The sequence below is a fragment of the Dipodomys merriami genome, unplaced genomic scaffold (assembly GCF_024711535.1).
Source record: "Dipodomys merriami isolate MVZ:Mamm:240054 unplaced genomic scaffold, mDipMer1.0.p SCAF_403, whole genome shotgun sequence".
NCBI lineage: Eukaryota > Metazoa > Chordata > Mammalia > Rodentia > Heteromyidae > Dipodomys > Dipodomys merriami.
The window spans coordinates 454510-481291 of NW_027205638.1; the positions used below are offsets into that span (position 1 = coordinate 454510).

Here is a 26782-nt window from a genome sequence, read left to right on the forward strand (position 1 = left end):
CTTTTCTCATTCCCTCTTTCCTCCATATGTGTCTCAGTTGTTTCTTTTCTTCAAATGATCTATCTGGGAGCTAGTTTTTCTTAGTGATCATTTTTACTTTGCTGACATGGCTCTTAGGTTTGACATTTTTCTTACCCATTATATAGGAAAATTGTTACCTAGAGAGTTCTACAGGATTCCAGAAACAAACTTAGAAAATCACAAAAACATAAACAGATAGACTTAGGGAAAACCAGGGTTCCAAGGCTCTCCTGCACTTGGTCCCTTGGTGCCAGCAAGCAAGCATAGTTCCTTGAGTGCACACAGGGAAGATTACCATTGATAACATGCAAAAATGAAGTATCTATATTAATAGTACAATCAGAGCCACAACAGGTTGTGAGGAAAACATGTTTCCTAATCTCCTGAGACAGAAGACTGGCTCCCAGATAAAATGCAGACATGAAGTTCACCTTACCTAGCCTTGAAGGTGAACAGAAGCTCAGTTTCAGATGCTATCTTTCCAACAGTAATGAAAAGGCCTGCCCTCCAGTCTCTTAATCCTCTCCAGAATTCTCTTTTAACCCTTCTGTGGCCAGCTCTCAGTGTTCTCATTGAAGTCAGGCTCGAATTCCAACCTCTCAAACCTTTTCCCCCTTGGCTCAACCTCAGAGTTCCCCACAGAAAAGTATTTCCTTCGCCCAGCTTAAAACTACAAGAAAATCAGTTTTCTCCTGATTCTGTTATCTTTGGTCTAACTTCATTTGATGTGGTATTCTGTTTTGTCTTTCCTTCCCACTACTTTTGAATATTTTAATTCACTGCCAGTATAGGATAGGAACTGGTTTTGATAAAAAAAAAAAATACAATGACAAGGTGTTCTTTATTAGAAATATCACTTGTTGCAAAATCTCACGGATGATTTCTCAGGAATTGATTTGGATCTCTGAGGAATTTTGCTATTAACTAACATAAGTGCAAATATATCCTTAGGGATCTACTGGAGAAATGACTCAGGAATATGTGACACATTGGAGCATTTGTGCATATTCATCATTTTTGTCATATTGAGTATTCCTTAAGCTTGTATACATTTTCCTCCACCTTCCATGAAGCCTATTAAAATGAAAATATTGTAAAGAATATTTTATTCCCCTCCCACATATATTTTGTATTATAGAATGTAGGCAAAGTTTACAAAACCTCATGGTAGCAGTTCTTTTTTTACATAGGATGTAAATATCAGGGTATCTGTGACCACTTTTCAATATTTAGTATTTAAATCAAACATGGTTAACCTAGGATATTTTTATGTGTGAACTCAATTAAATCTTATATGGGAAAAATAAATCATTAGCTACTTTCTGGAGTATTGTTAGTATTTTTTAATATTTATGTGGACACTGCTTCTCATAGGTCTAGTAATGTTCTATGTTCTGTATTCCATGTCATATCCTGAATGTGTTCTGGTTGCTGATGAGAGTACCTGTTAATAGAAAGTCTAAATAGGATTTAGGGTGAAGCAGTATATGTAAATGCAGAAAAAATATTTGTTTAATTCATTGTTACCCTTATATGTACAAAAATTTTATCAAAAAATGATAATATAATTTTTCAGACACCTCCTTAGACTTATTGTTGTCATGCCAGATTATTGTCTCCTTAGAGTTTTTACCTTGTCTCTATTGCTAGCAGCAGAAATGTGTTTGCATGCATTAGGGAAACTGTAATTTTTTATTGGTCTTGGGGCTTGAATTCTGGGCCTGGTTGTTATCCCTCAGCTCTTCAGGTCAAAGTGAGTGCTCTACCACTTGAGTCACAGTGCTACTTTCAGTTTCTTATGGTTTATTGGAGATAAGTGTCTCATGGACTTTCCTGCCTGGGCTGGCCTTGAACCTAGATCCTCAGACCTCAGCCTCCTGAATAACTAGGAGGATAAGCCACCAGTGCCCTGCCAATCTGTGTGTTTTCATGACCAGGTTTATATATTGTCCAATATTTCTAATTTGCTATTTAATTTTCCCAGTGAATAGATAACACAGCAAGCTGCAAACATTTTATGTAAGACAAAAGCATAACTGCAGCATAATGAAATTCCAGATTGGAATTCTCATGACCTAGGTCTAATTTCTTGATGGAAATGTGCCATTACAGAAGCTGATGTCATTTGACTATGTGGCTGTGTACTTCACCTGGATGGAGTGGCAGGATCTGAATCCTGGACAGAGGAACCTTTATAGAGAAGTAATGCTGGAGACCTATAGCAACCTAATGTCCTTGGGTGAGCAAAGTTACTTTTATTTGGAAGATCAAGTGCTTTTATTTTAGTAGACATTTGACTGTTTATGTTATTTAGGTATAATCTTCCAGTCCACTCCCAGGTAAAAAACTGCTAGTATAAAAGCCAGCCAAATTCAGTTCTGGGTGCTTGGTGTTGTTTGCCTTTCGCACTACTGCATGAACCACAACTCCATTTTGACTTTTGTTTTGGGGTATATTCTGGGTTTCCATGCTCAGGTTGGTTTCAAGCCTGCCACTTCTGATCTCACCTCGTCAATGAAGGATTAAAGTTATAAGCCTTTGAACCATATCATTTTCTAAAACAAACAAACAAACAAACAAAAAAACTAAAAAAGATTCCAGTCCATGGGAAGTGTCATTTTTTGTAAGGGAAACTTCAACTTCATTATATGTAACTCAAGAGCTAATTTTATTCTCAATCTTTAACATTTCTAATCGATAGTTGTACAAAAGTTCTAAAGTATGATCCAATAATAGGAAACTGACTTCCCAGACTTGGGGTAATTATTATAGGTGGATCTACAGTCTAGATAGAATATACATTACTACTGACAGTATGATCTGGAAATCAGTAGGTGAACGTGTGTATTTGTAAGCCAAACTTGACACAGAGTTTAGTGCATCAAGATTGGAATTCTAGATACTCTGGAGGCTGAAATCTGAAGATTTTGGTTTGAAGCCAGCAACTGTGGAAAAGTGACCATGAAACTCTTATCTCCAAGTAACCATTCAAAAACTAGAATCGTAGGCAAGACTCAAACAGGTAGAATGCTAGCTTTGAGCAAAAGAGCTGAGTTCAAGCCACACAATGGACACAATAAACTCAAAGCTGGGGGAAACTCCACCATGGAGTTATTAAGAATAAAGAAACCATGGGCTGGGAAGATGGCTCAGGGGTAGAGTGATTGCCTTGCATGCTTGAGGCTCTGTGTTTGATATCACAGCACCACATAGGCAGGGAAATAAAGCTAGAATTGGTGTTGTGGCTCAAGTGATAGAGTGCTAGCCTTGTGCTTAAGAGCTGAGAGACAGCTCCCAGGCCCAGAGTTCAGGCCCCACAACTCGACTGCCCCTCACAAAAACAATTGAGAAACCAGATTTAGGAGCAACCTTATGATCAGGATGTCTGCGACCTTACATTAATGATGACCCAGCAAGAGCAATTGTTCTCCACATTTCTTATTCACAGGGCACTGTGTTCCTAAACCTGAATTGATTGTGAAGCTGGAGCAAGGTGCAGAACCATGGATAAGAGAAGCCTCAGACAAGAATTTTACAGGTGAGTTAAAGCATCTTGAATGGTGATGATGGATCCAGAGCCCAATGAGTCTGTTTATATTCAGCGGTACAGAGCAGTAGTATTCCTAGTGCCCCTGAGTCATGTGTGGCAGAGAACTAGGTGATCCTTTGTCTCAAGGAATTGTCAATCCAGAATTCATGTGGAGACACACTATATTTGGTGTGCCAGTGTAGGTAGTGTTAGCAATTCCCTTTTTCTGTAGAGAAGTCATTCATAAAGAGAAAAAGAGAATAAGAAATGTAGAAAGGAGACCTCATTTTCTTTTAAACTAGTATTATGCAGGTAGGAGGAAAATAGGAGTATGCTAGGGCTGCTATCCTCTGATGGGGACAATTTCTTATCAGTGGTGCTGGGCATAGAGGGCGATTCAGAATGGAAGCATTAAGAGTATGGAGATGAATAATTTCAGGAAATATTTCCTGGGACAACATATAATAATCTGGAATACAGAAAAACGCTATTTTGCATTGTAAAATGTCAGTACTACTTTCTTAATTACTACATTGCAGAGAAAAGTATATATTCTGCCTAAAGCAATGCTTTGATATTTGAAAATCTAGTAACAGAATGTGAGGAAATATCATTATCGTAAGGAATTTGTGGGTCTCATTTATGTTTTTGTCTATTTTTCTATTATTCATTTTAGATGTCCCAGTAATGGAGGATGTGATTAGCACCTGTCAGGAAAGTCACAATAAATATCGCTCTGAAGTAGCAGTCATGAATAGTAACCCAGGGGAGGAAAAAGTGAGACTTATAAAAAGTTTTCATTTGAGCTCCATACAGAAGTCAGAACTGATTAAGAATAATGGGAACTCCTTAGGGATGAGGATAGAAAAGGTCACTGGCTGTCAGAAAATGGGTGTTTTCAGTGAACCTGGTAAGATGTGTGCTGCCCATAGTCCTCATGTGTCTTCTGTAGTTGAAGAATATAAACAATGTGAAAAGTCTTTCACTGAGAAGACACACCCTGTTGTCCCTCAGAGAACACACACAAGAGAGAAACCTTATGAATGTAACGTGTGTCGAAAGTCTTTTACCAAGAAATCAAATCTTACTGTCCACCAGAGAACACACACAAAAGAGAAACCTTTTCAATGCAACATTTGTAGAAAATCTTTCATCTGCAAGGCATATCTTACTAGACATCAGAGAACACACACTGGAAAGAAAATTTATGAATGTAACTTATGTGGAAAGTCCTTCTCCTGGAAGTCAAATCTCACTGTCCATCAGATAACACACACAGGAAAGAAACCTTATGAATGTAATGTGTGTGGAAAGTCTTTCGCCAGGATGGCATATCTTACTGTCCACCAGAAAACACCTACTAGAGAGAAACCTTATGAATGTAACATGTGTGGAAAGTGTTTCACCAAGAAATCAAAGCTTACTGTCCACCACAGAACACACACAGGAGAGAGACCTTATGAATGTAACCTGTGTGGAAAGTGTTTCACCCAGAAATCAAAGCTTACTGTCCACCAGAGAACACACACAAAAGAGAAACCTTTTGAATGTAAGATTTGCGGAAAGTTTTTCACCCAAAAGGGATATGTTACTACCCACCAGAGAACACACACAGGAGAGAAAATTTATGAATGTAACTTGTGTGGAAAGTCCTTTACCTGGAAGTCATCCCTCACTGTCCATCAGATAACACACACAGGAAAGAAACCTTATGAATGTAATGTGTGTGGAAAGTCTTTCACCAAGAAATCAAAGCTTACTGTTCACCAGAGAACACACACAAAAGAGAAACCTTTTGAATGTAACATTTGTGGAAAGTCTTTCACCTGCAAGGCATATCTTACTGGACACCAGAGAACACACTGGAAAGAAAATTTATGAATCTAACTTATGTGGAAAGCCCTTTACCTGGAAGTCAACCCTCACTGTCCATCAGATAACACACACAGGAAAGAAACCTTATGAATGTAATGTGTGTGGAAAGTATTTCATCCAGAAATCAAAGCTTATTGTCCACCAGAGAACACACACAAAAGAGAAACCTTTTCAATGTAACATTTGTGGAAAGTCTTTCACCTGCAAGGCATATCTTACTAGCCACCAGAGAATACATACAGTAGAGAAACTTCATGAATGTAATGTGTGTGGAAAGTCTTTCACCCACAAGGAGTATGTTACTGTCCACCACAGAACACACACAGGAGAGAGACCTTATGAATGTAACCTGTGTGGAAAGTGTTTCATCCAGAAATCAAAGCTTACTCGCCACCAGAGAACACACACACAGGAGAGACACCTTATGAATGTAACACGTATGGAAAGTCTTTCACCAAGATGTCATACCTTACTTACCACCAGACAACACACACAAGAGAGAAACCTTATTAATATAACATGTGTGGAAAGGCTTTCACCTGGAAGTAAAACTTCACTGTCCATCAGAAAACACACATGAAAGAAACCTTATGAATGTCATATGTGTGGAAAGATTTTCAGCTAGAAGCTACACCTTACTGTCCACCAGAGAGCACACACAGGAGAGAAATTTTATGAATGTAACCTATGTGGAAATTCTTTCACCCAGAACATACACCTTTCTGTCCACCAGAAAAAAACCCACCAGAGAGAAATGTTATGTATGTAGTAGGCATGGAAATTCTTTCATCTGGAAGGCAAACCATAACATCCATCACAGAACACAAGGAGAGAAACCTTATGAATGCAACCAGTGTGGAAAGACCTGGAGTTCACAGTTTAACACACAGAAGTTGATTCACACAAATGAAATAACTTAGGATTGTTCCAAATGGGGAAAGTCTTTGATCTGTAAGAAAATTGAAATTGCAATACAGAACCAATACAGGATAGAGACCTTATGATATAGCAGATATGGAGTCTTCCAACTACAAGACACAGCTCAGAGTGCATCACAGAACACCCAAAACACACAGAAACACAGACACATACTCTCACACACAAAGAGGAGAGAAAAAATATGTAGGAAAAAATGGAAAGGTTTTCAAGAAAAATTCCTAACTCAGTTTGCATCAGAGGACAGACACAGATGAGAAAATACAAATATATCAAATGTGGAAAGTCCTATACTAAGTATTCATAGATCCAAGTTCATATCACACACAGCAGAGAAATCTTAAAAATATTACAAATGTGGAAGGTCTTTGACCTGAAAGGAATATCTCAGTGTTCATGAGAGAACTGACTCACATAGGAGAAAAGGAAGTAGTGCATAGAACATATGTGAAATGACTTTCAATCAGAACTGAGTCCTCAGCATATGTGAGATCATACACAGGAGAGAAATTATGAGTATAGAAAACATTTTGCCAGAAGTCTAATCTGTACCGGTATCAGAGACCTGGACACATGACAGAATTTCTGTAAATATAAACATGAGAGGAAGTCTTTCAACCAGAAGCCAACCTTCAGCAATTATTAAAATATTCACCCAGGAAAGAAACCCAATGTAGGAAAATCTTTCTCAGAAAACCTCTGTAAATTATACAGAGAAATTCTTCATGGCAGAGGTAAGTTATGGGTGATGGGAAACCATTCTTCAGCTCTGTTTGAGCCAACATTTGTCATTATGTTGAGTGTGGATGGTGTCCTTCAATATTATCCAAAGCATGTAGAAACAACCTGTCTCGACAAGGAATTAAGAAATGGAAATAATTCACTTGTATCTTTTATACTAAGGAATGGTGTGTCAAGGTAATTTGATAGACTCTTCTTAGAAATATGAGCTCTAGCCCTTTGGGACTGGATTCAGATCATCTCCAACATGCTTATGGGAACAATAGATAAGTAAATACTGTTATGATTGGAGGCAAGAACATGAGAACAACCATATTTCTACTGCTCCCTTAAGTCTTCCTCTGTATGTGTGATCCATGCGTTATAGTACAAATGACTTACTTATTCCAGTTCAGTTTTTGAATGAAAGATCTAAAGGAAGACATTAGTCCTTGTTGCAGTACATACATAGTAGTAAAGTCCTTCTCAGAGATGTAACAATGCTCAAAAGGAAATGTATTCATGACCTAACTCATAATGGTATAACCAATCTGTACAGTATGTTTAAAATAAAATATATATTTAAAAATATGATAGATTAATAAAGACTAGAATCTGCATTGTGCCTTGGGGGAGAACCCCAAAGTGTCTTCAGTGCTTGCTCTTTTCTTTAATTAATCATTGGTGATGAGCAACTTGTGATTGATTCACTCTTAGCCTATTTAGTTGTTCTGCTGAGCAAGCTATTACAAAACACCAGTGTGGATGATGTGTCGCACCTGTGTTATCTCATAGAGGGCCAAAGTGGATAGGATATTAGGGGAAATAATTGAGCACACAAAGATATTGATCAACCTCTCACAAAAATTGAAGTTAACAAAAAAATAAAACCATCTGCCACTTGAGTTACAGCATCACTTCTAGGCCCTGAGAGGAAGGAAGGAAAGAAGGAAGGATAGAAATAAGGAAAGAAAGAAGGAAGGCAGGAAGGCAGGAAGGAGTGATGTGAGAGAGGGAAAGAGGAAGGGAAGGAATGAGAAAGAAGGAAGAAATAAACTATTCAAAAGAAGAATGTTTAATTTTTGGTGAATGTGAGAATTGTTTCAGAGATGGGGCTCAAGAAAAATGGCTTTTACAAAAGGTAATTCTTGAACTGTTTACAAAATTATAAGGAAGTTGTAACATTTTATAAATTGACTTAATATTTCAATAATATTAAGTAAGGAGGTCAGGTTTGGCTGGTACCCTATTGGACACATGGTGGATGGTGGGGTCTGGCATCTTGTCTTCATGCAGGGGCAAGGAATACCTCCTTCATCACTTGCCACCCAACTGATAGGTGTGGCTGGTTCCCTGGAAGCAGGGGTGAGAATTTGGTTGATATGTTACTCAATCTCTTAGTCCAGTGACTGGGAATTTCCTGTAGACCTCCCTCCTGCTTAGGCCCTATTTGGGCTGGACCAGCAGTGGCACTAGCTGCTATGGTACATGTCTCTGTGATCATGTCCTGTGTCCTGTCTCCTGGCTTGTCTCTGGTCATCATAGTGTGCCAATTCAGCACTCTTTTTGTGCTGATTGTTTTCTTGGTTTTGTTTTACTTCTTTTTTTTTTTCCTTTCTGTCCTGTTTCCAAGCTGTCTATTTGTGGACTACAAGTCATTTTTACAACAGGCTGCATGCAGACTGCTAGCTGTGTAATAAACACTGCAGTATTCCATCTTCCATAATGTGGCTTCCAACAAGTGTACTGTCTTCTTTTACAGAAACACAAAGGTTGACCTAAATTTAGAATTTCTAGAGCCAAGATAGATGCCACTGTTTTTCCTCCCATAATTAGCATAGTATTAGGTGTACATTTTTCTTGCTCCTTTGAGAAACATGTTATCCTAACCTCTCTTTTCTGTTTCCTCAATGAATTGTGAAGATCTTTTAAATATTTTTTTGTTCAGGTTTCTTGATCAGAAACATTCTTGTATGAAGTCCCTGTTATAGAGTTGTCAGTACTTTGAGAAGATCACTACCTGGAGCATCCACAGCTAACCATCTTTTCTTCACTTGTCCATGGGGTCTGAGCAAACCCAAGCCAAATCTTTATATGTGCATTCCAACTTAAATGTTTGTTACCAAAAGTTTGATGTGGAGACTTCATCAGGTGTGTTGGAAATTGGCTGGGCTCATAGTGTAAGCCAGAATTCAAAATGGAAGGTACAGGAAAGAAAAGACTGGTGAGGAGCCAGCCAAGGAGAGGAGCACAGTGACAAAGTCTTCATGCAATATGCAAGCCCCTTGGGACAGGAGTGAGGAGCCAGAACAGGGCCTGTGCTACCCATCAGTACACCACCAGCACCACATGGCACCTCCAGCATGGGACATGGTGTGCCCAGGTTTCAGGAGGGCTGACTGTTGACACAGGGACCTGTTAGTCAAGTTAAGCCAGTGGCCTAATGTAATTGTCTTGTCTTATGTAGATGATACAATTGCTGTGGACAAGAAGAATTGGTAGTAAAACTATTGTCTGATGAACTAGTTAAAATTCTTCAGGATATTTGTGTGTGTGTGTGTGTGTGTGTGTGTGTGTCCTAAGAAGAAAACAAATTGAAAAGTAGTTCAGAGAGAACTCAAATGACAGGAGTGTCAGATTTAAGTCCTCAGCAAGATAGATCCATTACACTCACAACCAATAAATGAAAAGGAAAGGTTTCCTTCACTTATTTTTACCTACCTTGACAAAGCCCATGGTATTCAAAATAATACGAACAGAAATGTATGTGTTGCTGCTTACTGTTGTACAACAGCTAGTTTACAAGGGACAGCAGAGGCATAGAGTCTCTTCTGTGTGCGGCCCCTGAACTCACTGGAAAGGAGGACAGTAGTATTGAAAGGGAACGAAAGTTACTTGTAAGTTTGTCTTTTAAATTGCAGGGGAAGCATTGACTAAATGAGCAGATGTTTTGTTTTGCTGGTCCTTAGGCTTGACCTCAGAGGCCAGGTGCTGTCCCTGAGCTGCTTTTGCTAAAGTGTACCATTCTACCACTTGAGCCACAGCACCACTGCCAGGTTTTTCTGTGCATGTGGAACTGAGGAATAGAACCCAGCTCCTCAATCATGCAATGCAAGCCCTGTACCATTTTGCTACCTTGCCTGTCGTATAAGCTGACTTTTTATGTTAAAAGAAGAAAGAATAGGTTGGTACGTAGTATCCACTTTCCATGTGCAAGTCCCAAGGTTCAATTCCCCAAAGTGAAAGGAAGAAAGTAGAAAATGGAATGATATGAAGTATACAGATACAAGAACAAGGAAAAATAGAAGAACAAAGGCAATGAGCAAGTGTTTAGGTTTTTGTTTGTTCCTAATTGTTTCTTTTTTCTTTTAATTGTTAGCTATGGGGTTTAAACTCAGGGAGAGCCTGGCATATTCCCTAGGCTTTTCACTACAGGCTGGCATGCTACCACTTCCAGCCAGAATGTCACTTATAGTTTTCTGGCATTTAATTGGTGAGAAGTCACAATGAATTTTCTGCTGATGTGGTGCTGAGGAGTGGAACCCAGTGCCTCATGTATACAAGGCAAGCACTGTACCACTGAGCCACACTCCCAGCCCTGCTTCCCTTCTTAAAACAGTGTGGATGGGGCTGGCAATGTGGCTTAGTGATAAAGTGCTTGCCTAGCATGCATGGAGCACTAAGTTTGATATTTCAATACCTAACAAACACCAAAAAGTACCAAACACCCCTAGAAGCACTGGTGCTGTAGCTGAAGTGGTAGAGTGGTAGGCTTCAGCATAATGAAATTCAGGAACAGTTCCCACACCATGAGTTCAAGCCCCAGAAATGTCAAACAACAACAACAAATGAGCAAATGAAAACAAAAAACCCAATGTCAGCAAGTTTCATTGATAAACACCACACAAACACACACACACACACACACACACACAGATTTTTTTTAAACCATATTCACCTCCTTTACTGTGTGTGCTAACTCACCAGGCTCCAAATGCTACCTACATTCATGGGAGAACTTATTGTATGTTTCTGTTGTTTTTGCATTTTTAAAAAATTATTGTGGGGGCTGGTAAGGTGGCTCAGTGTTAGAGCACTTGCCTTGCATGCCTAAGGCCCTGGGTTCGATTCCTCTGCACCACATAAGCAAAAAGAAAATAAAAAGTGGGAAATGGCACTGTGGCTCAAGTGGTAGAATGGTAGCCTTGATCTTAAGACCTGTGGGACAGCGCCCAGGCCCAGAGTTCAAACCCTACGACCAGCCCCCCCAAAAAAAAATTATTGTAAAGGTGATATATACACATTTACATCTGTACATACATACATATGTATGTCTATATAGACATATATATGTACATATACATATGTGTATATATATACATATATACATATGTGTATATATACATCTATGTATATATATACATCTATGTACATATACATATGTGTGTATGTATATATATATATATATATATATACATAGATGCATATATGTATGTCAAAGTTACATAAGCCAGGTATTGAATTCATTACTTGATTGATTATTCGATTGATTTCATTGATTTCATTACTTATTGAACAATATGCATTTTTGCACAATTCCAACCACTTTTGAAAAGTAGCATTTATTTCCATATAACCCAGTATAATATACCAATATTAGGTATTGATCTCATTGTCTGAGTGCTGTCCCTGACCATTTTATCTTAAAGATCTATCACTGGAGCCATCTATCAATTTCTACCCCTGGATTTTTAGGTGATTAATTGTAGATAAGAGTTTCATTGACTTTTCTGAAAGGGCTGGATGAAATCTCAATCCTCAGGTCTCAGGTTTACTACCCTGAGACACTTGTGTCCAGCACCTTTAAATATTATTATATGCACTATGTTATTTGTGGTATGTTTTTTCTTTTCATCATTCATGCAGCTTGATCTCTGGGCCTGGGCTCTGTCCCTCAGCTCTTCAGCTCAAGGCTACTGCTCTACTACTAAACCCACAGCACCACTTTCAGATTCTTCTGTTTATGTGGTGCTGAGCAACCTAACCCAGGGCCTCATGCATGCAAGGCAAGCACTCTCCACTGAGCCACCTTTCTAGCCCCTACAGTAGCATTTTTAAAGGAATATTTTAGGCCTTACGTATTTGTTTGTTGCACAGATTCAACAAACCATAAAACCCAAAGACTTGACAAAGTATGGCACCTATAGTAAACATGCAATCTTTGAAAAAAATGGTATTATCCTATGAACAATGCATTGTAACAACTATTTAGTAGGATTTAAATTGTAATAGCTATCAGAGGTGATTTGCAGAGTATAGAAGATTCTCTGGAGATTATATGAGAGGTGATTTGCATGGTATAGAATAATGTGTGCAGGTTACATGAAAGCAAACTAATAAATACATGTCAGATGAGACAAACATAATAAATAGCAAAGTAATCACTAAAATGAAACCATGTTAATATTATATAATAAAAATAGTAAATATATCAGGTACTGTCTGATTTGAACAGAACAAAACAGACTCAAAAAAATAAGCCAAACAGACATACATTAATTATTAAGAAATAAAATTAAATTAATATAAACATACCATAAGCAACAATCATTATTGAAAAATACAAGTAATCATAATATGAAAGGAAAGGAACCTCAGCACAAATTGTTTTACCACAGATACGGAGCATTGATAATAACAAGCAAATTATAAATCTGTATAACAAAAGTTCTATTCTGAAAAGTAAAGTCTACAAAGACATGATTAAAAGGAGAAAGAATGATAATTTCCTTAATCTATCATTATGATTGGAGAAGTAATTTTCCTCTTAATGACTGTATAACTAGACAAATGGTCACTAGAAACACAGACAGGGATAGCATTATCTTTACTAAATGCTGTTTATAAAACACTATGCAGTTATATTTACCAAGACAGACACACTGACAATAGATCTAAAGACAAATTGTCTAGAAATCAGTATGACAAATAAATCTATGATATAAATACAAAAAAATCCAACAATATGTTTCTAATAATCTAACAGTAAAATAAACAGAAGGAAACTAGAATGAATATGTAAAAATGTATGTATGCTATCATTGTGATTTATTAAAGAGAGCTACTTTCTTACTTCACTTGTGAAATAAAAACAATTGCTTTCAATTATGTATGGTGTATTCACATGTATATCTTCTGGTGGGTGTGGCAGAGTCATAGAATGTGAGGGAAATAGTGTGATGAAAGTAAAATATACAACTCAAGAGTAGAGATAAGAAGGAGAGATTGGGAGAGAATGAAGGCATGGAAGACACTGTATGAAACGAAGGGTATTTTTTACCTCACTCATGACATATCTCTCTATACATCACCTCCATAATAAGATTAAATTACATTAATTATAAAACAATACCTCCAGCATAAACGATCTGCTTAGTGAAGAAAATCTACCACAGGTAGAACAGGTACAGTTGTTAGAAAAACAATACAACACTTAATTTGAAAGATAAACTATTTCAGTTTAGGTTGCAAAATAACTCTACATAAACCAGAAACAATAAACTATTTCATTGTAGTAGCCAATTAAGTATTAATGTTAAATGTTGAAGTAAGAAAAATCAAGGCAAGTACTTCTTGCTCAGACTGTCATTTTAGCCTAGCTACTAAGGAGGAAACTGAGGTCTGCAAGCCAGCCTGGATAGACAAATCAAACTAAGCAGCTAATGAACAGGTTAGAGGTATAGCTCAAGTGATAATGCCAACAGTGAGTGAGGAAGTTGACTGACTATGAGACTAGCAGTTCAAGCTCCAATAGTAGCTCAAGAACACCATGAGGTATGTTTATTACTGTGTTTCTAAGTTAGAAACCTAACTGTAGTGATACTAGCAAGTCTTCATCTCAGATATAAAGGGAAAAGAAGCTGAGTGGAGGAGGGAGAGAAGGGAAGTAAAAGGTCAGGAAAAAGAAGGAAGAAGAGAGGACAAGAGAGTAGTGGAGTGGAGGGGAAAAGAGGAAAAGGGGAAAGAAGAGAAGAGAGATGGGGAGGAAAGTTTCATGGCATCAGATTTGACAGTAACTGGTCTGGGAAGATTGCTCAGTGGTAGAGCGCATGCTTATCATGCATTAGGCCCTGGGTTTAATTCCTCAGTACCACATAAGCAAAATGTTGGAAATGTTCCTTTGGTTCAATCTGTAATGTACTCAACATGAGCTGAAGAGCTGAGTGACAGCACACAGGCCTACAGTTCAGGACTCACTGCTGAGAAAAAAGAAAAGAAAAGAAAAAAATAAAGCAAGATTTGACAGTAATCCCATAAATAAAACTCCAAAACTACCTCTTGGAAAAAACAAAGAAACAAACAAACAATGTGAGTCTCTGGTGGATCACACCTGTAATATTAGGTACTCAAGAGGGTGAGATCTGAAGATCGGGTCTGAAAGTCAGCCTGAGCAGGTATAGCTGTGAAACTCTTACTTCCAGTAAGTCACCAGAAAACCAGAAGTGGTGCTGTGGCCAAAGTGGTAGAGTGCTAGTCTTGAATTTAAGAGCTGAGAGACAGTGTTCAGGCCCAGAGTTCAAGCCCCATGACCTATAATATATAAATAAATAACTAATAAATAAATACAAATGAAAACCTTGTACATTGAAAAACACTACCAATAAAGGGAAAAAAGCATGTATGTGAGAAATATTTGCATATATCTCTAAATGGATTGCTAACCAATATGAATTAGAAAATATAAAGAAAATCCTTCAAGTAACCCAGACAACAAAATCTAATTTTAAAGTTGGAAAAAGATTGAAGAGATTTTTCTAAAAACGACATACACATGTAGTACATTAAAATATAAAATTAGTTTAATATCAGTAGTCATGAGAAAAATTCAAATCAAAATCCCAATAAAATAACATTTGATACATGCTAGTATGGACATAGTTTTAAATAAAAACAACAAAAATACTCCCAAAGTCTCAAAAAAGCTAGGAAAGATGTGAAAAGGATGTGAACCTTGGTGCATTTCTGTCATGTATATAAAAATATCAAAGATGAAGCCAGGTACCCATGGTTCACACCTGTAAACATATCTACTCAGAAGGCTGAGATTTGAGGATCACGGTTCAAAGCCAGCATGGGCAGGAAAATCCGTGAAACTCTTATCTCCAATAAAACCACCAGAAAACCAGAAGTGGTGCTGTGGCTCCAGTGGTAGAGCGCTAGCCTTGAGCTAAAGAGCTGAGGGAGTACGGCTCAGGCCCGGAGTTCAAGCCCCTTGATCGACCTAACAAACAAACAAACAAACAATCTATCAAAGATGGTACGAAGAGTCCTAAAAAGAACTAAACATAGAATTATATAGGAATATGGTCCAGCATTTCTATGCTTGTGTGCAACAGCAGATAAAGCAGGGAGTACAACAAATGCTTGGAGAATCACTTCTCAAAATCTACTCACAATAAGCAAAACATTGAAGCATGTAAAACAATAAATGTGTTCAAAGGAGAAAACTTTACTACATTTTATGGCAGGGATGAACTTTAAGTAAAATAAGCTAAATAAAACACACCAATCATAAAGGAGCAGCCATGGTATAATTTCCCTTACTGAGCTTCCAAGGATCAACAAACTTGTGGAGCCCAAATGTAGGATGATTCCAGAGACTGGGATAGAGAGGAACAGGAGCTGCCTATTCAATGATCAAATAGCTTCACAGATGGAAGATGAAAAGTGTTGTAGCTGGATGGATGGAATGGCTTCACAACAGTGTGGCCCAGTGTTTTATCAATGAACTGTACACATAAGAATGGCTAATGTAGCCACACACAGTCTGAAACACAACTATTCTCCCTGGACTTGGGAAACTCAAGAAAGATTACTTGTCAGACTAGGCTACATAAAAAGATGAAGAGCTTGCTTGGAGGTGGGTGGGGGAGTGTAGTCGAGGAGATGGGAGGGCTGGGATGGTAGGGGAAAAACAAAGGAGAAGGCAACAATGCTTAATAAGAAATGTACTCATTATCTTGCTCATGTAAGTGTAACCCCTCTGTATGGTATTTTCACAATAAATAAACTTATTTAACAAATAAGAGCTTGCTGGACTACATAGCTAGACCTATCATCCAAAGAAACATGGAAAAATCAAATTTTGGATTCTGTGAAGACATATGGGTGACAAACATATCTATTTTACCTACTAAAATAATAAACAAACTGAAAGTGTTTGAACACATGCTCAAACAGTGTTTAGTTGGAAATACACACTACAAATAGCATTAATAGCAAACACACATGGACAAAAATACAAATTATTATAATTTGTGTAGGTTTTGCAGATGATTTCACTGACTATTGCTCAAGTGTGTCACACATTCCTGAACCATTTCTTCCACTAGATTCCCAAGGATACATTGCCACACATGCTATTTAGTATTGAAGTTCCTGAGATTAAAGTTTACTACTTAGCAAATGTATGTCAGAATTTTCCATTAGTGATATTTCCAATACCAAATCCATAGTCACTGTATGTTTATTTTCACAACAAGCTTCTGTGTTATAATATCAGTGAATGCAAATATTCAAGCAGAGCAAGAAGAAAAAGGAAAACTGCAGGAACCACATCAAATGAGATTAAACCAGAGAAAGATAATAGAATCTGGAAACTCAAATTATTTTATGTTTACCAACAATTTTCCTGTATAATTAATAACAAAAATGTCAATTCTAAGAGCCATGTCACCAAAAGAAAACTGATCAGTAAGAGAAGCTACTTCCCAGATAAAACATTTGAAGAAAAGAAAAATTAAGAGACAAGTGGAGGAAAGAGAAGCAGAGAGAATGAAAGAGAAAAAGAGACAGAGAAAAATAGACAACAAGAGAAGAGAGAAATAAAGCTAGTGAACTCACATGGTGGTGGCTCATGCATGTAATCCTAGCTACTCAGGAGGCTGAGATCTGAGCATAGAGGTTCAAAGCCAGCCCAGGTAGGACCATCTGTGAGACTCTTATCTCCAATTAACCACTAGAAACCTGGAAGTGGCGATGTGGCACCACTGGTAGAGTACTAGCCTTGAGCTGCAGAGTTTAAGTATAGCGACTAGGCCCAGAGTTCCAGACCTACAACTGAAAAAAAAAAGAAGAAAGAAGGATGGTAAAGGGAAACGAAGGAGGAGGCAACAATGCATGATAAGAAATGTACTCACTATCTTGCCCATGTAATTGTAACCTCCCTTTATGGTATTTTCACAATAAATAAATGTAATACAAAAGAAAGAAAAAAAGCTAATAAACATGAAAAATAGAATGAATTGGGAAAATAGGAAAGAGAACTCCTATGAGAACACCATAAAGAACAACAGAGATTTCTATAAATACTATCAAACTCAGCCTAAGTTTCAAGTAAAACAAAGAGCACAAAGCAGTCCAAGAGTATTTACAGAGATTAATTGAAGTACTTATAGCTCACTCAGTCCTGTAGAATATTTGAAGTTATGTTTGACCACACTATTTCAGCAAATCCAGTAAAATTTCATTAGGATAGTTTAATATTACATATGAGGATGTGATGTCGGAGCAGTTGCTAGCCATCCTTCACCTTCTATGAGAAGTCATCTCCTAGGTGTCACTAAATCACATAACTAGTGGGACAACTTTCTCTCACACTAGAAAAACTAGAAACAAACTGAAGCAAATTTGCTCTTAACTTAGAATGACAGATTTTATAATCTGCTAAATCTCCAAGCCATATTCAGCTTCTTTTTTTTTTTTTGTCGGTCCTGGGGCTTCAGCTCTGGGCTTTGGTTCTGTCCCTGTGCTCTTCAGCTCAAGGCGAGCGATCTATAGCTTGAGCTACAGCACCACTTCTGGTTTTCTAGTGGTTTATTGGAGATAACAGTCTCACAGACTTTCCTGCCTGGGCTGGCTCTGAACCCTGATCCTCAGCTCCCAGCCTCCTGAGTAGCTAGGATTACAGGTGTGAGCCACTGGTGTCCAGCTACATCGTTAGAATTTTTAGAAACATGTTCCTGAAGCTGATTCTTTTTTCTTTTCTTTTCTTTTCTTCAATCTTGGACACCCTTAGATTCATAAAATGGAATGTCAAACAAAGTGAGAAATAAAAGAATCTCACTAGAGATCCTTTCATTCTTTCTTGCTGTTGACAATGAATAAAGATTCTGGAACCATGGCTAGGAGTGAAGGCAAATAAGGGAGTCAGAAAAGAACCTGTGGGATTTTACTCTAGATGTTCCTGCTCAAAACATGATATGTGGGCTGGAAAAGCCTTCCTATGGGAGTAGAATCATTCCTGTCTTAAGAAGAGCATTAAAGTGTCCACTAAAGACATATGCACGGGGGCTGGGAAGGTGGTTCAGTGGTAGAGCACTTGCCTTGGATGCCTGAGGCCCTGGGTTTGATTCCTCAGCACCACATAAGCAAAAAGAAAAAAGCTGCAAGTGGCACTGTGGCTCAAGTAGTAGAGCGCTAGGCTTCAGCTGAAGAGCTAAGGTACAGGGCCCAGGCCCAGAGTTCAGGCCCCACCACCAGACCCCCGCACCTCCCAAAAAAACAGAAAATAAAACTAAAGCTCCTACAAAAGATTGTTGAAAACTTGAACCCAAAAAAGGAAAACATGCCACCTGTTCACTAAAAGTAATTACCACTGAAATACATCTAGGGATATATAAACTATTTTTCTATTAAGGTAAAGGTATCTTATGATTCCATTGATTATTTGTACTCTACCTCATTTATTTACATATTCAAAGACATGTATGTTATGAACAGTATTTTCACACAAAGTTATAGAGATAAAATATATACAACACATATTTTTTTGTTTTATAATATTTCAGTAATGGTTGTCATATGGCACATTATCCTTTATGCAAATAATTAGCATACCTTGTACAATGACTTGCAATTTGAGTTTGAACCTGCTTTGGCCAAAGGTACCTCAGTAATGATGATATAAACACAGATTGAGAAGTCCCTCACTTTCCTAAGTAGTCATATTAAGAATCATGTCCATTCTGCTGGAGATACAGGGCCTAATAAAGATGCAACATAAAATGCTGGTCAGACGAGTGACAAAATCCCAGTCAACCATCCCCAGCCAAGGCACTAGTAAATTGAAGTCTTATGTGTTACTAAACAACATTAACAGAAAATACACCCCAAAATGTAGATCCATCAAAATTAAAACCAACAAATTATATCCCGATGTGCTTTTGCTTGTACTTATTGGTTGATTACACAGGATATTCTGTTATCGAGTAGTGATGTAGTTTTTACAATTATGTAGTATGGTAATTGTTAATATAAAATACATCACCTTTACAGTGACATATACAAAAAGTGAAAATCTATTCAGTATACATCAGTGAGGTTGTTTTTGCTCAGAAAGACACTATGAATCCTTTAAAAGCAATACTTGCACATTACTACTGGGTTTTTCTGTCACAAGAATGTTTTCTTACTTTGAAAAACTTAAAACAATTTATTATAGACTAAGTGTTCACATTCACAATACTTAAGATCAGGAGTGTTACAGATTTCAAGGTGGGGGCATTTTCTGTCTTTTGGGATTTGGACTGTCCTCATACACATTAGTGACTGAACATTCTGCCTTAAAATTTTCAAGTTTTCTATTTCATATTATTGCATTAGAATATAATCTGAATTTAAAAAAGAGCATTGTAACTGGGCTATCATGTCTAATAGCTGCAATCTATGGTATTCAGAATGCTGAGATCTGAGAAAGTTAGTATTATCCCAACCTTTAGTGCTCAGCTCCACCCAGACCTGAGCTTCTCCCTGACCTAGAGTTCCCTCCCTACAGCTGGTCACTCCCTCTGTCATCTCAGACACACCTGAGCATGTACTTAACTCACTTCCTGCCCCTCAGATTGTGTTGCAACCTGAAGAGGGACAAATGCTTGTGCTCCCTGTCCTGGGAAATATGGTCCTTCTAATAAACCTTATAATAATCTTTCTCCCGTGCCTGCTTGTGGTCCCCTGTGATGGACATGAAGAAACCCTACAAGGATCACTGATTGAAGCCAGGGTGATAAGAAAGTCTGAGAGTCTTATGTCCTATAAAATACCAAAGTAGTAGGAAGTGCAAATGCGGCTTAAGTGGCAGAACATTATCATTGAACCAAATAATTTCAAGGTCAGTTTCCAGACCTTGAGTTCAAGAATCAGGACAGGCAGACACATATCAAGGGCATTGTATTGTATTCAAATTTTAACATATTTTTGATTTCACCTGATTCTGTTATCTTTGGTCTTACTTAATTTGTTGTGGTACTGTTTTGTTTTTCCATACCACTACTTTTAAATATTTTAATTCACTGCCAGTATAAGTATTTATCATTTTTGTCATCTTGAGTGTTCCTTGAGCCTGTATAAATTTGCCTCCACCTTCTGTGAAGGCCTATTAAAATGAAAATCTTGTCAGGGAACATTTTATTCCCCTCCTACCTATATTTTGTATTGTAGAATGTAGGCAAAGTTTACAAAAGTTCATGGTAGCAGTTCTTTTTTACATAGGAACAAAGTATCAGGGTATCTATGACCACATTTCAATATTTAGTATTTAAACCAAACATGGTTAACCTAGGATGTTTTTATGTGATAACTAAATCAAATCTTATAAGGGCCCAATAAATCATTAGCTACTTTCTGGAGTACCGTTACTGTTTTTTAACATTCATGTGGACACTGCTTCTCATCAATCTAGTAATGTTATATGTTTTGTATCCCTTGTGATATCCTGAATGTGTTATGCTTGCTTATGAGAGTACTTGTTAATAGAAGGTCTAAATAGGATTTATGGTGAAGCAGTAAATGTAAATGTAGAAAAAATATTTGTTTAATTCATTGTTACCCTGATATGTAGTAAAATTTTATCAAACATGATAATATAAATTTTTTAAATACGTTTTTATTGTGAAAATACTGTACAGAGGGATTACAATTACATGGGTAACATAACGAGCACATTCCTTATCAAGCATTGTAGCCTCCTGCTTTGTTTCTACTTCAGATCCCTTCGTATCCTCCCCCCCACCCCTCCGCCCCGGTCCTCCCCACCAAAGTTGTAAAGTTCATTTTTCAGCATAATGAGTTGTACAGATAACATAATTTTTAGACACCACCTTACACATAATGTTGTCGTGGGGGCCTGAACTCTGGGCCTTGGCACTGTCCCTCAGCTTTTCAGCTCAAGGCTAGCACTCTACCACTTGAGTCTTGGCCCCACTTCTGGGTTTTTCTGCTTATGTGGTGATGAGGAATCAAACCCAGGGCCTCATGCATGCAAGGCAAGCACTCTACCACTGAGCCACCTTCCCAGCCCCTATCCTTAGAATTTTTATCTATTGCTACCAGCAGAAATTTGTTTGTATGCATTAGGGAATCTGTAACTTTTTATTGGTCTTTTGGCTTGAATTCTGGGCCTAGTTGTTGTCCCTCATCTCTTCACATCAAGGTAAGTGCTCTACCACTTAAGTCATAGTGCTACTTTCAGTTTTCTGGTTGTTTATTGGAGATAAGTGTCTCATGGACTTTCCTGCCTGGGCTGGCCTTGAACTTTGATCCTCAGACCTCAGCCTCCTCAATAGCTAGGATTACAGGCATAAGCCACCAGCGCCCTGCAAATCTGTGTATTTTAATGGCCAGCTTTATGTATTGTCAAATATTTCTAATTTGCTATTTAATTTTCCCAATAAATAGATAACACAGCAAGCTGCAAACATTTTATGTAAGACAAAAGCATACCTGTAGTATAATGAGTTTCAGATTGGAATTCTCATGACCAAGGTCTAATTTCCTGATGGAAATGTGCCATTACAGAAACTGATGTCATTTGATGATGTGGCTGTGTACTTCACCTGGAAGGAGTGGCAGGATCTGGATCCTGGTCAGAGGACCCTTCATAGAGATGTAATGCTGGAGACCTATAGCAACCTAATATCCTTGGGTGAGCAAAGGTCACTTTTATTTGGAAGATCAAGTGTTTTCATTTTAGTAGACATTTGACAGTTTATGTTAGTTAGGTATAAGATTCCAGTCCATTCTCAGGTAAAGAGCTGCTAGTATAAAAGCCAGCCAAATTCAGGTCTGGGATCTTGGTGTTGTTTGCCTTTCATGCTACTGCATGAGCCATTTGGCTTTTGTTATGGGGTATATTCTGGGTTTCTGTGCCCAGGTTGGTTTCAAGCCTGCCTCTTCTGATCTCACCTCCTAAATGTAGGGTTATGGGTGTAAAGTTTTGGACCATTAAATTTTCTTAAAAAAAAAGGATTCCACTCCATGGGACATGTCATTTCTTTTGAAAGGAAACTTCAACTGCATTGTATGTAACTCAAGAGCTAATTTTATTCTCATTCTTTGTTGTTGTTGTTATTTGGTCCCATCATAGGGCCTGAACTCTGGGCCTGGGCACTGTCCCTCAGCTCTTCAGCTCAAGGCTAGCGCTCTACCACTTGAGCCACAGTGCCACTTCTGGCTTTTTTTTGCTTATGTGGTGCTGAGAAATCAAACCCAGGGCCTCAGGAATGCAAGGTGAGTGCTCTACCACTGAGCCACCTTCCCAGTCGTTTATTCTCATTCTTTAAGAAGGCAAATCAGTAGTTGGACAAAAGTTCTAAACTATGATCCACTAACAGGAAACTGACTTCCAAGACTTGGGGTCATTATTATAGGTGGATCTACAGTCTAGATAGAATATACATTACTACTCTCAGTATGATCTGGAAATCAGTAATGGAAAATGTGAAAGTGTATATTTGTAAGCCAAACCTGACATAGGTTACATTGCTTCAAGCTTGGAATCCTAGATACCCTGGAGGCTGAAATCTGAAGATTTTGATTTGAAGCCAGCAACTGTAGAAAAATGAACATGAGACTCTTATCTCTAACCATTCAAAAACTAGAAATATAGCCAAGACACAAACTAGTAGAATGCTAGATTTGAGCAAAATAGCTGAGTTCAAGCCACACATTGGCAAAAAAAAAAAAAAAACCCAAAACTGGGGGAAAGTCCACCATGGAGCTGTTAAGAATTGATAAACCATAAGTTGGTAAGGTGGCTCAGTGGTAGAGCGCTTGCCTTGCATGCTTGTGGCCCTGTGTTCAATTCCTCAGCACCAAAAAAGCAGAAAAAAAAAGCCAGAATTGGCATTCTGGCTCATGTGTTAGAGTGCTAGCCTTGAGCTTAGGAGGTGAGAGACAGTTCCCAGGTTCAGATTTCAGGCCCCACAACAGAACCCACCACCCAAAAAATAAAACAATTGAGAAACCATATTTAGGAGCAACCTTGTGAACAGGATGTCTACCGCCTTACATTAATGATGACACAGCAAGAGCAATAGTTCTCCACTATTTCATATTCACAGGGCACTGTCTTCCTAAACCTAAATTGATTGTGAAGCTGGAACTAGGTGCAGAACCATGGATAAGAGATGGCTCAGAAGAGAATTTCACAGGTAAGTTAAAGCATCTTGAATGGTGATGATGGGTCCAGAGCCCAGTTTGTCTGTTTGCCTTGAGCTGTACAGAGCAATAGTATTACTAGTGCCCCTCAGTCATGTATGGCAGAGAACTAGGTGATCTTTGTCTCAAGGAATTGTTAATCCAGAATTCTCAGGGAGACAAACTGAATTTGGTATAACAGTTTAGTCATTGTTAGCAATTCTCTTTGTTTGTAGAGAAGTCATTCTTTTTTTTTTTTTTTTTGGGTCCGGTCATGAGGCCTGAACTTTGGGCCTGGGTACTGTCCCTCAGCTCTTCAGCTCAAGGCTAGCGCTCTACCTCTTGAGCCACAGCGTCACTTCCGGCTTTTTTCTTTTTGCTTATGTGGTGCTGAGGAATTGAACCCAGGGCCTCAGGCATGCAAGGCAAGCGCTCTACCACTGAGCCACCTTCCCAGCCCCGAGAAGTCATTCTTAAAAAGAAAAAGACAATAAGAAATGTAGAAAGAAGATCTCATTTTCTATTAAACTAGTATTATGCAGGTAGGAAGAAAATAGAAGTATGCTAGGGCTGCTATCCTCTGATTGGGACAATTTCTTATCAGTGGTGCTGGGCTTAGAGGGAGATTCAGAATGGAAGCATTAAGAGGACGTAGATGAATAATATGAGTCAATATTTCCTGGAGAAAAATATAAAAATCTGAAATACAGAAAAACGCTATTTTGCATTGTAAAATGTCAGTACTACTTTCTTAATTACTACATTGCAGAGAAATGTATATATTCTCCATAAAGCAATGCTTTCGTATTTGAAAATCTTGCAACGAAATGTGAGGAAATATCTTTACATTAAGGAATCTATGGATCTCATTTATGTTTTTCTCTATTTATCTATTATTCATTTTAGATGTCCCAGAAATGGAGGATATGATTAGCACCTGTCAGGAAAGTCAAAATGAATATCTATCTGAAGTAGCAGTCATGACTAGTAACCCAGGGGAGGAAAAAGTGAGACTTATAAGAAGTTTTCATTTGAGCTCCATACAGAAGTCAGAACTGATTAAGTATAATGGGAACTCCATAGGGATGAGTATAGAAAAGGTCACTGGCTGTCAGAACATGGGTGTTTTCAGTGAACCTGGTAAGATGTGTGCTGCATATAGTCCTCATGTGTCTTCTGTAGTTGAAGAATGCAAAGAGAGTGAACAGGCTTTCACTGAGAAGACACACGCTGTTGTCCCTCAGAGAACACACACAGGAGAGAAACCTAATGACTGTAACATGTGTCAAAAGACTTTCACCCAGAAATCAAAGCTTACTAGCCACCAGAGAACACACACAAAAGAGAAACCTTTTGAATGTAACATTTGTGGAAAATCTTTCACGAGAAAGTCATATCTTCCTAGCCACCAGAGAACACACACAGGAGAGAAAATTTATGAATGTAACATGTGTGGAAAGTCCTTCACCTGGAAGTCAAATCTCACTGTCCATCAGATAACACACACAAGAAAGAAACCTTATGAATGTAACATGTGTGGAAAGTCTTTCATCCACAAATCAAAGCTTACTGTTCACCAGAGAACACACACAAAAGAGAAACCTTTTGAATGTAATATTTGTGGAAAGTCTTTCTCCTGCAAGTCATATCTTACTAGCCACCACAGAACACACACAGGAGAGAAACCTTATGAATGGAACATGTGTGGAAAGTCTTTTGCCAAGAAGGTACACCTTACTGTCCACCTGAGAACACATACTAGAGAGAAACCTTATGAATGTAATGAGTGTCGAAAGCCTTTCACCCAATCAAACCTTACTGTCCACCAGAGAACACACACAAAGGAGAAACATTTTTTTTTTAATTGTATTTCATTTTATTTGAGAACATACTGTACAGGGGGGCTACAATTACATGGGCAGGATAATGCATACATTTCTTACCAAGCATTGCAGCCTCCTCCTTTGTTTAAACTTCACTTCCCTTCCCCGCCTCCCCCCTCCCCCCACCCAATTTTACCCCCCTCCCCCCACCCAATTATACCCCCCTCTCCCCCCCCACACCGACATTGTAAAGCTGGTTTTGACATGACATTTTGTACTTCTCATTGTTGCAACAGGTCCACCTGAATCCTTAAACGACTTGTTTGTCCCCATCTCCTCCACATGTTATACTGACATCAAATATAGTGAAAGCGGGGGTTACACTGTGGGGGAGGGACATACAAAGCAACAAAGAAATAATCTTATAAATGCGTTAGAAACACATGCATGAAAGAAACGAAAACATTAAAATACATATTTAAGGGTTCATTTTCCTAACATCACATTATCTGACCTTTTCCGCTTGACTCATACCTATACTAGATATTGCAAATAAGGGAAACCATGGGACCTATGCTTCTTTGGGCCTGGCTTACTTCACTTAATATAATTTTTTCCAAGCCTTTCCATTTCCTAACAAATGGGGAAATGTCATTCTTTCTGATGGAGGCATAGAATTCCATTGTGTATATATACCACATTTTCTTGATCCATTCATCTACTGAGGGGCATCTGGGTTGGTTCCATATCTTAGCTATGGTAAATAATGCTGCAATAAACATAGTTGTGCTGGTAGCTTTAGTGTGGTCTTGTTTGTAAACATTTGGGTAAATGCCCAAAAGTGGGATTGCTGGATCATAAGGGAGATCTATGTGAAGTCTTCTGAGGAACCTCCATACTGCTTTCCAAAGTGGTTGAACAAGTTTACATTCCCACCAACAATGAAGTAAGGTTCCTTTCTGTCCACATCCCCTCCAGCATCTGTTGTTGTTAGAGTTCTTGATTTTTGCTGTTCTAACTGGAGTGAGGTGATATCTCAATGTTGTTTTGATTTGCATTTCTTTTATGGCTAGGGATGTTGAACATTTCTTCATGTGTCTATTGGCCATCCTTGTTTCTTCTTCAGAGAAGCTTCTCTTTAAGTCTTTCGCCCACTTATTTATTGGGCAGTTGATTCTTTGAGGATTTGTTGTTGGGTGGTTTAATTTTTTGAGTTCCAAGTATATTTTATGTATGAGACCCTTGTCCGTTGTATGGATAGTAAAGATCTTCTCCCAATCGGTGGGCTTTCTATTGATCTTGCCAGCTATGTCATTTGCCCTGCAGAAGCTCTGCAATCTTATGCAATCCCATTTGTCCAACCTTTCTTTGATTTGTTGTGCTTCCGGGTCTCTATTCAGAAAAT

General features: G+C 38.2%; 1 protein-coding gene across 1 annotated transcript in view; it reads left to right on the forward strand.

The window, feature by feature from the left end:
* The window catches only part of LOC138806655 (zinc finger protein 585A-like), a 166546-nt gene that overhangs the window by 61888 nt on the left and 77876 nt on the right, over window positions 1-26782 (forward strand). Inside the window, exons 6-9 of the mRNA XM_069992076.1 lie at window positions 2134-2260; window positions 3470-3559; window positions 4404-4460; window positions 24461-24694. Of these exons, the coding sequence (XP_069848177.1) occupies window positions 2134-2260; window positions 3470-3559; window positions 4404-4460; window positions 24461-24694 (508 nt within the window). The remainder of the gene's footprint in view (window positions 1-2133; window positions 2261-3469; window positions 3560-4403; window positions 4461-24460; window positions 24695-26782) is intronic.